The 13690-nt window shown below is 44.5% G+C and overlaps 1 protein-coding gene across 2 annotated transcripts in view; it reads right to left on the bottom strand.

The window, feature by feature from the left end:
- WASF2 (WASP family member 2) overlaps positions 1-13690 on the bottom strand; it is a 74577-nt gene that overhangs the window by 5172 nt on the left and 55715 nt on the right. For both annotated transcript variants that reach the window (XM_039231317.1, XM_039231327.1), the window contains exons 3-8: positions 8323-8457; positions 7651-7804; positions 5388-5505; positions 4224-4354; positions 1958-2113; positions 35-549 (exon numbers count right to left, since the gene is read on the bottom strand). In XM_039231317.1, the coding sequence (XP_039087248.1) occupies positions 35-549; positions 1958-2113; positions 4224-4354; positions 5388-5505; positions 7651-7804; positions 8323-8457 (1209 nt within the window). The remainder of the gene's footprint in view (positions 1-34; positions 550-1957; positions 2114-4223; positions 4355-5387; positions 5506-7650; positions 7805-8322; positions 8458-13690) is intronic.

The raw sequence follows: 13690 nt of genomic DNA, 5'->3' as shown, positions 1-13690 counted from the left end.
ACTTCATGGCCCCGGACCCAGCACTAGGAATTACCTTGACGTATGGCTGAAAGTAAGTCACTGCGGGCATCGCTCACAGGAGGCAAGGAGGACTTAGGCTTGGTGGCATCGGCAAGAGGTGGTGGTGCAACAGGCTGGTCATCCACATCACTAAAAGGGAGAGGAGGTGGCCCCGGAGGAGGGGGAGGAGGGGGAGGAGGAGGTGCGCCTATCGCTGGTTGGGACAAGGGAGGTGGTGGCAGAGTCGGGTAGTCAGCTGTAGGTGGTGGGGGAGGCGGCGGAGGGGCAGTAAAATTGGGGTGAGGAGGGAAAGATGGGGGTGAAGGTGGTGGTGGGGTCCCCGGAGACCCAAATCCTCCAGGCGGGGGCGGGGGTGGAACGCCCAGCACCGGAGGTGGAGGTGGAGGAGCAGGGGGTGGAGCAAACCCCGGTTTGGAGCCTGGAGGACAGCCCAGAGGAGGCGCCGGTGGTGGGTGGCTTGGGCTCACCACACTGGATCTTTTGGGTCCAGCTAAGCCGGGCCCTCTTTGGCTGCTGTCTGCAGGGCAGCTGAAAGGACACAGAAAGAGACCCACCATCACTCTCAGCATGTGAACACCCACCTCTAATTAAGCTTATCTATGAGCCTAGGTTCATTTCAGTTGACTATTACTCATTGTAGCTCAAACAGAAAAACCTGAGAATGGTCAGAACAGACCACCAATGCAATGGGGCAGCCTGGTAATGTAATGAGCTCTCATCAGCAGAGGAATATAAGTAGAAACTGAGAAAAACTATTTGAAAGAAGTAGACTGGGATTCCTCTATATCAGGTAAGGGTTAGCCAAGGTCATCTCTGAGGTCCCCCTCAAACCTTTCAGCTTTCCAAGGGAAGGTACCTCCTGAGCCCTCCTCTAGGAGGAAGAGTCCATTTGATCCTACAGCTGGGACCAAGAAGGCATGCAAAAAAAATCTAAACCATCACCCACTCACTGGGCTTTATTCCTCAGGCTACTGTCATTCACCAGTCATTGTGAGGGCAGGAAACCCAAGCCAAGCTGAGCAAATCTGAGCAGGATACAGAGTTAGGGAAATTTTCCTTCAGTGTTCATGTGGGAAACCATGAGCGGGGAAGAGGATCTGAGGGTCAGCAGAGATGGGAAATGAATGTGCCACTCATTTAACTCATGCTGAGTCAAAGCTAAGTAAGAAAAGTAAGAGATAAGTTGGTAATCTCTATCTGTTCCAGTATAGCTAATAGTTAAGAATACAGGCTGTGCAGTCAGAATGACCTGCTTTACCAACCAGGGCTCTGCCTCTTACTGGCTGTGCAACCTCAGGTAAGTTCATTGACCTCTTTGTGCCTCACCATTCCCCATAACGTAAAATGGGTACCTAGCTCAGGATGACTGATGTGAGGATTAAGCAACATAGAAGGTGTCTGGCATAATGTCTGGCACCTAATAAACACTTAATGTTAATCATTTCAATTATCTAGACAGACTTGACTGAAGTTATTTTACTGATCCTGGTCTGGATTTGGAACACACATTTTGTACTTTTTTAAAAAAAAAAAAAGGTTTATTTATTTTCAGAGAGAGCGAGCGAGCACACACACGAGCAAGAAACGGAGGGGCAGAGAAAGAGGAGAAAAAGAATCCCAAGCAGACTCTGTGCTGTGTGCACAGAGCCCAACGTGGCACTTGATCTCACAAACCGTGAGATTATGACCTGAGCCGACATCAAGAGTCAGATGCTTCACTCACTAAGCCACCCAGGCAATCCTGTTCTTTTTTCTTTTCTTTAAGATTTTATTTTTTAAAGTAATCTCTATACCTAAGATGGGGGACGAATTCACAACCCTCAGATCAAGAGTCGCATGCTGTACAGACTGAGCCTACTCCGGTACCCTGAGGAACACTTATTTTGTTCTTGTGAGTGTGTAACCACCCAGAGAAGACAGAAGAGACACCATTTACCTGAATTCTGCAGGTGGGGGAGGCAAGCTGTCCTCCGAGAAGGAAGGAGAAGGTGGAGAAGTGGAATCTGACTGCGGTGGTGGTGGGTAGCTGCTTCCATCCATATTTTCAACAGAGCCAATACTGCCATTCTGGTACACCAAGATGGGCGGATATCTGACAATGAACCCAATGCCAAAACCGTCATTTAAAAAGTGTGAAGGATACGCTCATGTTCTTTTAAGCGACCCCACAAAAATGCATTTGATACAAAAACTATTAGGAAGAAAGAATATTCCCGACATAAAATTCAATTTTAGGACTAAATTCCGGATTAAAATTTAGGCTAAAATCTATTGTTAAATGTCTCCCAGATATTTCTGCTGGATTTAGAGGAACAGAGTCAAACCCAGATAATCAAAACCATGCCGTTCCTTTCCCAGTACCGGTCGGCTCTGGCAAACCCAACAGTTCTTTTAAATTCTCTCCCAAATGTTAAGAGCAGCCTATACCCAAATCCCAAAGTCTGTCTTGTGGCAAAGGGCAAAGCCAAGCCCCAAGGCTGGTGAGCTGTAAACACGTGACTGGCACACAGCCTGGTGTGGAGGTCAGAAAGCCTCTGGAGTACGCAAAGGCCAAGGAGGCATCTGATTGCAAAACCGAGCTGAGGACAAATGTAAGTTGCTGTGTGGCGGCTGGACGCAGTCTCCCTGCCAGGTCGCTTATCCAACACAACAAGCTGCCAATTTAAGTAGGGCGCTAGGGCCTGTGCCTCATGAAAACCTGTGCCCCAGAGCACTGGGCCTTGGGTGAACAACAAACCTCCAATGAGCATAAATCCACCAACTAGCAGCTAGCAAAACACGGCTGGTTCTGTTCCAGCTCCCCCTTCTCTCCACCACTGCTGGGTTATAAAGAACTCATCTCAGACCCCAGGGAGAAGAGAGTTGGGGAGAACTAACAAATCAAATGATGGTCTGATGCAGAAAATCCCCAAGGCCCGGACCCCTGCAGGCTTGGCACATCTCTTCACAGGTTTACCAAGGAGCACGGCCAGGTAGGCCAGCCATGCAGCCCAATCCCGAAATTCTTGGACAAGAGGAAAATGGGAGGCAAAGTCCTTGTTTTCACCAGCCCCATTCCACACCCACAAAAACAACAAAAACCAAGCACGTGATAGTTGGCATTCTTAACGTGCAAGATTCTGGCCTCAGAGTCACAGAACCTGAGACAAGGCCTGTCTGAACAGGAGGGACCGCAGAACAAAATGGCCCCTTTTACTGGGAGGTGAAGGTAAGGAAGGTACCCTCCGGGCTGATCTCCTGTAGAGAGAAAGGTTCATTTTTTTCTCTCACCACCTTCATCACTCTTTAAAACAAATCTCTTAATCCAGGAAGAACAAGTGTCAGAAGTGTCAAGATTTTCAAAAGTCAAGATTTTCGTGGTAGAGTTATTCCTAAAAGCAAGAACAACTCAACTCTTGCCTTTTATCATTCCTAGACACCCGGCATGGGCTGGCATGGTTCTCTGACAGCCAGGATGCAATGTATTTAGAGGGAAAACCAGGGCAACATTCATGCCAAGCAGTCGTGGTAACTTGGCTTTGAATGTCACACAGGTCGGACATCAGGATAAGCATCAAACCAAGCTCTAAAACCATTTTTTTCCTTTTAAGCCTCCAGTGTGATTTGGTATCGGGAAATGGGTCAGACTGACATCTACTATTTCCCCATGGAGATATACAGCCTTAATACTGGCCGAGCGACCTTTCCCACACTGTCTCTGAGGTCTGCTTTCAGTCCCTTGGCCAGCCTCTCTCCCGAGACTGACAAAGGCTGACTGAAAAGTTGCTTTGGTGATGTGCACAAATCCTCTGCCTGGCCCTCTCCATTCCTGTGAAATGCCCAGCCCTTAGGCATGACCTTCAAATCAAAGCTCTAGAGGCAAAGGGCTCCCAAGACCACTTTTCTTCTCTTTCCAGTCTTTCCTTTGAGGCCCACAGACGTACTAGTATCTGGCAGAGCAAGGGCACTAGAAGCCATGGGCTTTCTTTTCTAGACTACTACAGTCACCTCATCTCAACTGCTGAGTCTCTTGACTTATTTAGCAAATTTTAATCACCAGATGGATACACTTTAAGGTAGCTGATTAATAGTGGTACTGATCTATGCCACACAGTCAGACTTCAGGGGGTCATGAATGGTGCCACCCCAGAGCTGTTAGGCTGTTGCCCACAGGTCCCTAGGCCTTCAAAGAATGCTACCAATAATACGAAAGCATCACCTACCCAGAAGGCCCCAGCTTTTCTTTGGATTCCACAAATTCTTGTCCCATCTTCATCTTCTCCCACTCTTCCTTACGTGTCTTGATTTTACGTGGATTTACATTCCCTCGATTTGGATTATCTTTCTTTTCTTTCTATAAGGAAAAGAAACAGAAAAGCCCCTTTGTAAAACATTTTCTCCAAAGTTCTTCATTAAAATTCCACCTACCTTCACGGATGCAAAGAGATGATTTGCCTGGACAACACACGGTAACTAGAGAATTTATATAATTACTGGTTTTGGAATGACCTAGAGTCATCTAGTCCAAACCACCTCCCAAGGTCAAGCACATTCACTCAATCCCATACTCAGACGCTTCTACAGATGGGAAACTCACTACCTCCTTGGGTAGCTCATTCATGTTTCTGAGGAGCTCTAATTGTTAGCAGGTTACTAGAAAAGCTATTTGTTACTTGCTCTGCCACAAAGGTCAGTCAACAGAGATGAGAAGTAATAAGAGCCGTAAATATCTGGGACAGATATGAGGAAATAGTTAACAAAACAAAATAAAACAACCAACAAAGAATTTCCTCAGCCTATGCAGCTGCACTAGCCTCTGGCATTCTCCTGGGCCTCCCCAGCAGCCATGCTAATGGGATTGTGAGGTTGCAACTGGTAGGTCATATGCTTACACACATCACTGGAGGCCTAAGGGGAGAGGAGCGGCTCCCAAAACTAAGCCCATGCCCTCACCCCACCCCACCCAACCAGTAGTGAAGGTGTTAAACTGTTCCTGTTTGTAAATCAAACACTGTGGGGCCCTGTGCTGATCTCTGAGAAATGAGCTGCAAAACTGGCGGGGAAGGGACTAGCCTAGCTTGAGTGTCCAGCAGAGTCAGGTGCAAATTGCAAGAGAAATAAATGGTGAATAGAAAAGTCAATTTCTAAAACTCAGCCTGAATATACTCAATTGTTAATAGCGCTAGGGGGAACAAACACATTTTTGGTGTGATTTATACTTTCATCTTGGTGGTGCTTGGAGTGGACACATTTTTTAAAGAGTTTCACCTGGCATCCAAGCAAGCAGCCACTCGGAATGATTACTTCATATAAGACTGGCTTCCTTTTTATCCCCCCTCCACAATCGTGCCTACTGATGTGTAGAACAGAGGCCCCTTTCCCCTCACCCTATGCTTTCTCTTCTCTTTCATGATATCCTTGGTGTCCTGCAGCATCTTCTCCTTCCAAAGATCAAAGAAGTACGAAGGGTCTGTGTAGAATTTGAGTGCCTCTTTCCCATCGTCCCTGGGATAGAAATGAAGACAAGTAGCTGTCAGTAGACAGATGAGCTCCCAACCAAATCCAATATTCCAAAATACCTACCAGTTAGCAGTTTTTACACTGAGGAATCAAGAAGTCATTCAAATTGACTGCTTATTTCCTCTTCCATACCAGCATTCCAATGCCCCATGAATGGCACCCATTTACTTATCTGGCTTTTTAAGAAACTTAGCCTTACTTTCAATTCCTGATAGAGGAATTTGCATGGTCAGGGCAAGAATGGGCTAGAGCAGCAGGAATCCTGATTATTCCTAATGATCTGCATGGTTACAGACATCCCCCTGAGGACATCCTGATACCCGGGCACACCAGAGGGGGTTTCTGCCATTGGTCCCCCTCCCCCCACCAATTCCCCAGCACTCTCTAGGAAGCATCAGTGGCTTCCCACCCACAGGAAACCTATGCACATATGTGCAGGTTCACGTGTGTACATTATGTATACATATATACACACTAAAGTATTTATGTGTACAGCTGTTATTCCTCTGTAAAAACAGGTAAGCACAGCAATCCACCTTCTTGCTCCCTTCTAGAATAGCTCAGAGGCCCCCCCACCCCCCACCCCAACCACAAGGGGGCCCCAGTGAAAACAGATGGCCAGCTGTTTTATGGTAAGGTTTAATTACCATCTTTTAGTGGCTGTGACAGAAGTACAGAGAGGTGCACGTAAGGGTTACCTGCCAGGCTTGACGTTCCTGGTTGGAATTCCGCACTTTGGCATGACTGAGTATATATACTTACATTCTAAAGAGTATGTGCTAGGGGTGGACATTTATTTTAGCACTATTCTAAACTAAAAAGAATTAGAAAGGCAATTCTATTCCCTGGCCTCCAATCCTGTCATAACACACAGAAAGCATTTGCAAATCAAACACTAATGATTTTTATATTAAATCTTGTTCTGAGTTAGCTACACCACTGCTCATTTCTGTTAGGCCAAATCCAGATCGTTGAGAGAATGATAAAAAGGAAAATACCATTAACTGAAAAATAAACTTGTCTTGTATCATTTATTTACCCTATCCCATCACCTAAGCCCTTTGTCATACGTCATACTCCCTTCAATATCAGGTGTACACTCCCTTCTTGCCCTGAAGCCCCTCTGCCCAAATCCGACTTGATAAATGATGATGGAGGCTACAGAGTCAAATCTGTGTCCTGTTCTGCCAGCAAGTCCCTTTGAAAGTCAAGGTGCAAACATAATTTTACACAGTAATAACACAGGATAGATGCTATGTACTTTTATCCTGTGTGAAGAGCTACCATGCTCCTAAATTCCAGGCTCCCTGGATCAGGTGGGTGTCCTTGAGTTTCACACACATTCTACTTTGCAGTATACCCATGTCTTGCAGAAGACATCTGCCTCCAGCTATCTGTAATTACTTTTTACCTGTTCCAACGATATTTATGGATACAAGCAAGATAAATATTCGCTTTCTGCCCCTGCTGAGTGGTTTTTTGCAGGATGTTCACACTACAGTCCACTGGAGGGGGAAGGGCTTTAAGCTGTCTGTAAGGCCACCATCTTTCTCAAGTTTAGCTGCAGCAGCAAAGGTCTTTGCAGAAGGGAGTGTGGAAAGGATGTTCTAAACAAAGTAAAGACAGTCATTTGGAAGGATGCCAATTATTCCTTAAGCTTTGAAGGACCCTCCAGGCCCAGAGCAGCCAGTCCACAAAGCTAGCCCCACTAACACACCCAAACATCTGGTAATTCTAGTGGTTTCTGAGTAAGTGGGAGCCTTGCTAGAATGCTGCCCCTGGGATGCATGCTCTAGGACTGCCTTGTAACAAAGTCCTTTTGGTTCTATAATAACTAAATTCCTTGGACAGAATCCAAGATGGACCTGGCTTACACCAAATTAAACTCTGCAGCATGCAATGTTACGGCAAACTTTCAATATATAGTACACTGACTATGAATTTCAGAAACCAAACAATAAATAAGTGACAAGTGTTTATAAGGTAAATATTAGCTTCTGCTGCCACAAACAACTCTGGGGTAGGTAGTAAGCTTTTTGAGATAATCCTCTGATGTAAACATCTTTAAATAAAAAGACAATCTAGTGCTGTTAACCACGGTTTGAAAAAGGGAGGAACTAGCCAGGTTACCTGTAAGGGGTTAGATTGTTGAGAGGTGGAGGAGTATCACAGGTGTTATATGTTTCTAAGACAGGTACTGGGAGAGAGTTTCTGTCGAAAAGCTTCTGGTCTTGAATGGTAGAGCTTCGGAAGGCCTTTCGGGTGTTGATTCCTTGCAGTGACACTGAGAGAAGATGGAAGGCATTAGAAAATGGACGACAGGCTATTTGAGCAAACACTGAGTCACACCAGTCTGAGAGGCCTCAGCTGCTGCGTTTCTTGGCTGCGGCTGTCTGCAGCCAGGTTTTTTTTCCTCCCCCTCTGGGGAAGCCCCACAAGGCTGTCAGCAGCCCAGCCATTTCACGACTGAACAAAATGAGGCAACACAAAGGTTTACTATGTGGCCAGATCTAGCAGGCCTCTCCTTGGGAGGAATGAATCTTCCAAGTACTTTTATGGTAACAAAATACGACTGGGGGAGGGGGCATCTGAGCAAGAATTGGGGGAATGGGAGAAAGGGAGTGTGTGGGGGTGTGGCAGAGCTAAAAAGGTTTCTTACACCACCCAGGCTTGTGTCATTTCAAAGCAGAACTCCATAGGTCTCTGTGATTTTTCCCTTTACTTTTTTATAAATCACAAAAAAAAAAAAATTCTAAGAAACTGCTCAGCAAAGCCTGCAAATGCTGAGCTCAGCTACCTTACCTTCTTCTTCCTTGGGATCCAGCTGAGTGACTTTAACTTGTAGGCGGTCGACCCTCTCGGCAAGGGAGCTTACCCGAGAGGCAAAGGTATTTGCCTGAGTAAAGAGCTCTCCAACAATGTCCTCTGCATATTTACCTGAAAGAGCAAAGAAACCAAGTCATTACTGCATAAAAATGACAAAAATGGTTAGAAAAACTGGCTACTACAGATTTTACTCCCCACCTCCACAACACACACATGCATCCCCTAAGATGGTTTGGGTTACATGCAGATGCTTGTTCTTGGAGACAGAGAGATGCCCTCCATAGTTTGAGCAGTCTGCTTATGTTCGCTAATAGTCTTCTTGGCAAACTCTGAACAGTCACGAACTCAATGCAGGATGAATAATACCAAAAGGTGCAATACAAAAAATTAATCCTGGAAGAGCAGACAATGTGTCTACACATTTGCCTACAGCCCTCACCCCCTTGCTGCTTGGTAAAAGCACCTTGTAAAATGGTTCTGGGAAACAGACTGGGAGTTACAAGGACCTTGGAGGTGTCTACCATTAACATGAAAAATAAGAAATTACATTCTCAATGGAGCCTCCAAAGTACATTCAACAACCCTGATGAGTTGTGGTATCTTCGAGGGGCCTTGAACTTATCAACAATTCACAGCAGAGACTTATAACTTCTAAGGGGCGAAAAGGTTATCTTATGTTTTATAACCTACAACTTTGGAAGTCTTTGCTTTAGGTTATAATCCTTCAAATCTACATCCCAAGGAAGCAGTGAAAAGCTGAAACTTTCAAGCCCTTCCTGAAAACCAACATACCAGTGGTCTCTTCCTGCAATATCTTATTTTTTTTAGAAAAAGAAGAGTTCTGTACTTTCAACCCTGGAATGCAAGGAGAATTTGCAGCCAAAGAAACTGAACAGCAATTTGACACTACCTCCATATTGTCATTCCAAGCCACAAAGCACATTCTTGCTAGGAATGAAAAGTGGTACATATGAATAAATATACCATCTGAGTTTCTTACTTGCAAGGTGTAGGTAGTCAGAAGTCACTGTGCTCAACCAAAAAAACTACTGAGAACTATTTTAAGTAGTCTCTGATTTTTAGCTTCGAAACTATATTTATGCTTAGTCCACACTTGAGGGGAGAAATATTAGTCAAAAGGCCAAAACTGCACCTTCAGGGTGAACTACAGCTCACCTTCCCAGTGGAACCTGGAGAGTAAGGATAAGACCACAATCAACGGCATATTTTGAATTGCTGGTAAATTTAGTCAATAAGGAGTTTCTAATCAAGGAAGGAACAAGTCTTTGCATACTGAACGATTTTGTGATTTAAACAACCCTGGGAAGCTCCTGGGCTCATGGAACACAAATTGGCTAATGAAACTGCATTTCTGTTCTGCAGGCAGAGGATCCTATCTGATCCCTGTCCATAATACAGCTAAGTTCCTATAAAAACCATGCTGCATCATGCTCGTCCAGGTAATGGAAAACTGTGATTGGAAAGCTAAAGCAGAGAAACATGCAGCACTATGTGTGGAAAATGGATCAGGCTCCAAAATCTCTGTTAACCAGGGCACCTGGCTGGCTTGATCTCGGGGTCATGAGTTCAAGACCACGTTGGGCATAGAGATTAAGTTCAAAAAAACAAAACAAAATCTCTATCTATCTATCTATCCATCCATCTATCAGCTGACCAGCTATTCTGGAGGTAAAGAAAAACTCCAAATCAACCCACCCTCAGGTCACCAAGAGAGTATCCAGGATTGTCTGTTCCTCAGTGAAGGGAGTACTGGTAGTTTGAGTAGTAGCTGAATGTGGCACAGTGATTTTCAAGATAAAATCTTACCCCCAACATATAAACATGCTAACACTAAGAATGCTATTTGAAGAGGGAATGAAGTGGGCATGAAGGTTTCCCCACTGTCCCATCATCACATCAGGCCCCGGGCCTACTTAGAACTACAAGATGATATATATGGAAAAAGCAGCAGACTTCAATCAGAAAAATCTAGATTTAAGTCTCAGTTCTTTCTATTTATACCTGCATACTGTGCACCCAGCCACAATGTCTCAGCCTCAGTTTCCCCATCTGTAAAACGGGGATAACTGTATCAACCTCACCAGATTGTCATAGGATTAAACAAGCTAAAAATGTAAGTTGTTACAATGAAATTCTTCCTTATATGCTCAACCATATCAGATAACTTTCAAGAGTGTGAGTATCTAAATATCCTATTTTACACTTCCAGGAAATTTAAGATATAATTCCAGTCAGTAATATGATAGTCCCTATTCTTCAAACACTAAAAATTACTCCAATCTCTGAAAACAGAAGTGTGATACTTCTATAGGAGAGAACAAAAGTGCCTTGTTCAGAGTTAAATTTCATTCATTCAGGTTACCAAGATAGACCCACTATCACATAAGGACATTCGTAACAGTTATCAATCACATTTGCAAAAGAATCCAGAAGCAGTCTTCAATTTTTTTTTTCCTTAGCAGAACTCTCCAAATGAAATCTTATGCAGAAATGAACAAGTAAAACTGACTTAAAAATGTGAAGTTGCTCTTGTTGAAGTCTGAGTGGGAGTCTTAGAGCCCCCAGGGGCATGGCCCCAGTATGCTCAGAAAACCCAATATCATAGCATGATTTCTTAATGACCCAAGTGGGGGTTCTATTCTACCAGGTGGTCAGGATACTAACTCAAAAATATAGGCTGCCTGGGCTGTGTCTACATCTCCTAAGATATGGCAATCTAATATGTGAAATGCCAATCCCCTGCACTGAGGGAAAATAAAAATTCTGGATATGCTATCATGTAGCAATCCAAGGCTGTGGAATTTTTAGTTTTGTGCTTTATCCACTCCATAATCACACTCTGCCTACTAGACCAAGCACTTCTGGCTACAGTACACAAGGCCAAGGTCATGAGCATGAAGTACCTATGAGCTTATTTCTGTGCCACTCTTCTGCTAAATGAATTCCTAGTCATCTTTCAAGGCCTGGTTCAAATCTAACCACTTTTAAGAAGCATTCCCTAACTCTCCCTATGCCCCCATACCATGCACTGACTCCCCATACAGAGTATTACTTCCTTCCCTGTATTCTCTGTGCACCGACAGCACAGAATGGCGGAGAGAACACAAGCATGCATCATTCAACATTTACTGAACTTCTACTGGGTGCCAAATACTAGACAAGATAAACACTGGGGTTCACGGATATAAACCAGACATGATTTCTGCCTTCAAAGAACTTTTAATCTAGTAGTAGAGATACAGAAAAGTTTGAACATAATGTGGTAGGTAATGATACAGGCATGTAACAGGAGCTCAGAGGAGCACTTAGACCAACCTGGAAGAGGAGACCCTTGAGCTAGGCCTTGAAGAGCAGCTATAAGGATGTTGAGGGTACTCTGCACAGGAAACAGCAAGGACACCACGTGGAAGTAGGAGTATAGTCTATCTCACAAATACTATAAATAGGTGACAATTCATTCTTTCTTCCTTTTCCCCCTTTCCCTTCTTTCTCATTAAAAAAAAATAGGGGTGCCTGGATGGCTCATTTAAAGTATCTGACTTTGGGGGGCGCCTGGGTGGCTCAGTCGGTGAAGCGTCCAACTTCGGCTCGGGTCATAATCTCATGGCTTGTGGGTTCGAGCCCCGCATCGGGCTCTGTGCTGACAGCTCAGAGCCTGGAGACTGCTTTGGATTCTGTGTCTCCCCCTCTCTCTGACCCTCCCCTGCTCACACTGTCTCTCTCTCTCTCTCTCTCAGAAATAAATAAAACATTTAAAAAATTAAAAAATAAATAAATAAATAAATAAAGTGTCTGACTTCGGCTCAGGTCATGATCTCGCAGTCCGTGAGTCGGAGCCCCGTGTTGGGCTCTGTGCTGACAGCTCAGACCCTGGAGCCTGCTTTGGATTCTGTGTCCCCCACCTCCTGCCCCTCTGCCACTTGTGCTCTGTCTCATTCTCTCAAAAATAAATAAAAAAATTTTTTACGAGCACATTTCTTTTTTAAAATTAACTAATTAATTAAAAATTTAAAAAAATCTTTTAAAAGATTATAAAATGGGAGGGATACCTGGGTGGTTCAGTTGGTTGGGCGTCCGACTTCGGCTCAAGTCATGATCTCATGGCTTGCGAGTTCAAGCACTGCGTCTGGCTCTGTGCTGACAGCTCAGAGCCTCAAGACTGCTTTCGATTCTATGTCTCCCTCTCTCTCTGTCCCTCCCCTGCTCATGCTCTATCTCTCTCTCCTTCAAAAAGAGAGAGGGAGACACAGAATCTGAAACAGGCTCCAGGCTCTGAGCTGCCAGCACAGAACCTGATGCCGAGGTTCAAACTCACAAACTGCGAGATCATGACCTGAGCCGAAGTCAGACACTTAACCGACTGAGTCAACCAGGTGCCCCTAAAAATTTTTTTTAATAAAAAATAAAAGGATTATAAAATGGGAAAAGATGGATTGCAGAAAATGAGATTTGAAAGGAAGGCAGGTCTTTAAGTCTTGAATGCCAGGACAAGAAACTAATTCCACAGTGGGGAACAGGGGAGATTTCTAACATTTGCACTTTGATTGACTGTTTGTTCCATTCAATCATTCATTCTAGGGGGGGAGCAGGGAAGGGGCGGGAGGGAGGGAGAGAGGGAGGGGGAGGGGGGAGAGAGGGGGGGGGGGGGGGGGGGGGGGGGGGGGGGGGGGGAGAGAGGGAGGGAGGGAGAGGGAGGGAGAGAGAGAGAGAGAGAGAGAGAGAGAGAGAGAGAGAGAGAATCTTAAGCAGGTTTCTCAGGGCTCGATCTCAACAACTTGGGGCTCGTTATCACGATCTGTGGAATTATGACCTGGGCCGAAACCAAGAGCTGGATGCTTAATCGACTGACCTGCGTAGGCACCCCTGTACTCTTATTTTAAAAAGACCTTTGGGGTACCTTGGTGGCTCTGTCTGTTAAACGTCTGACTGTTGATTTCGGCTTAGGTCGTGATCTCATGCTTGAGATGGAATCCTGTGTTAGGCTTCGTGCTGGTGAAGCCTGTTTGGAACTCTTTGCCCTTTCTCCGTTCTCTCAAAATAAATAGATATTATAAACAAAAAAACAAAACACGAAACTTTTAAATTGCAAAAGTTAACACTGACTTAACTTTTAAAAAGTCAAATAATTCAGAATTATAAAAGTAAAAGTGAAATTTGCATTTTGAGCAGACCACAAGGGATACAAGTTTTAAGATTTGTAAGATCTTTAGGTTTATATATTTAAGAGCACTGATCAGAAAAAGGGAGGCCAGAGGTAGGCTAAGGCAACAGTTGGTTTTATTATTAAAAATAATATTTTTGAGAGAGAGAGAAAGCGAGACAG

Source organism: Hyaena hyaena, unplaced genomic scaffold (assembly GCF_003009895.1).
Source record: "Hyaena hyaena isolate Hyena2069 unplaced genomic scaffold, ASM300989v1 scaffold_3, whole genome shotgun sequence".
Lineage (NCBI taxonomy): Eukaryota > Metazoa > Chordata > Mammalia > Carnivora > Hyaenidae > Hyaena > Hyaena hyaena.
Note: the sequence above shows the minus strand (reverse complement) of the source record. Positions and strands in the feature narration are given on the sequence as shown.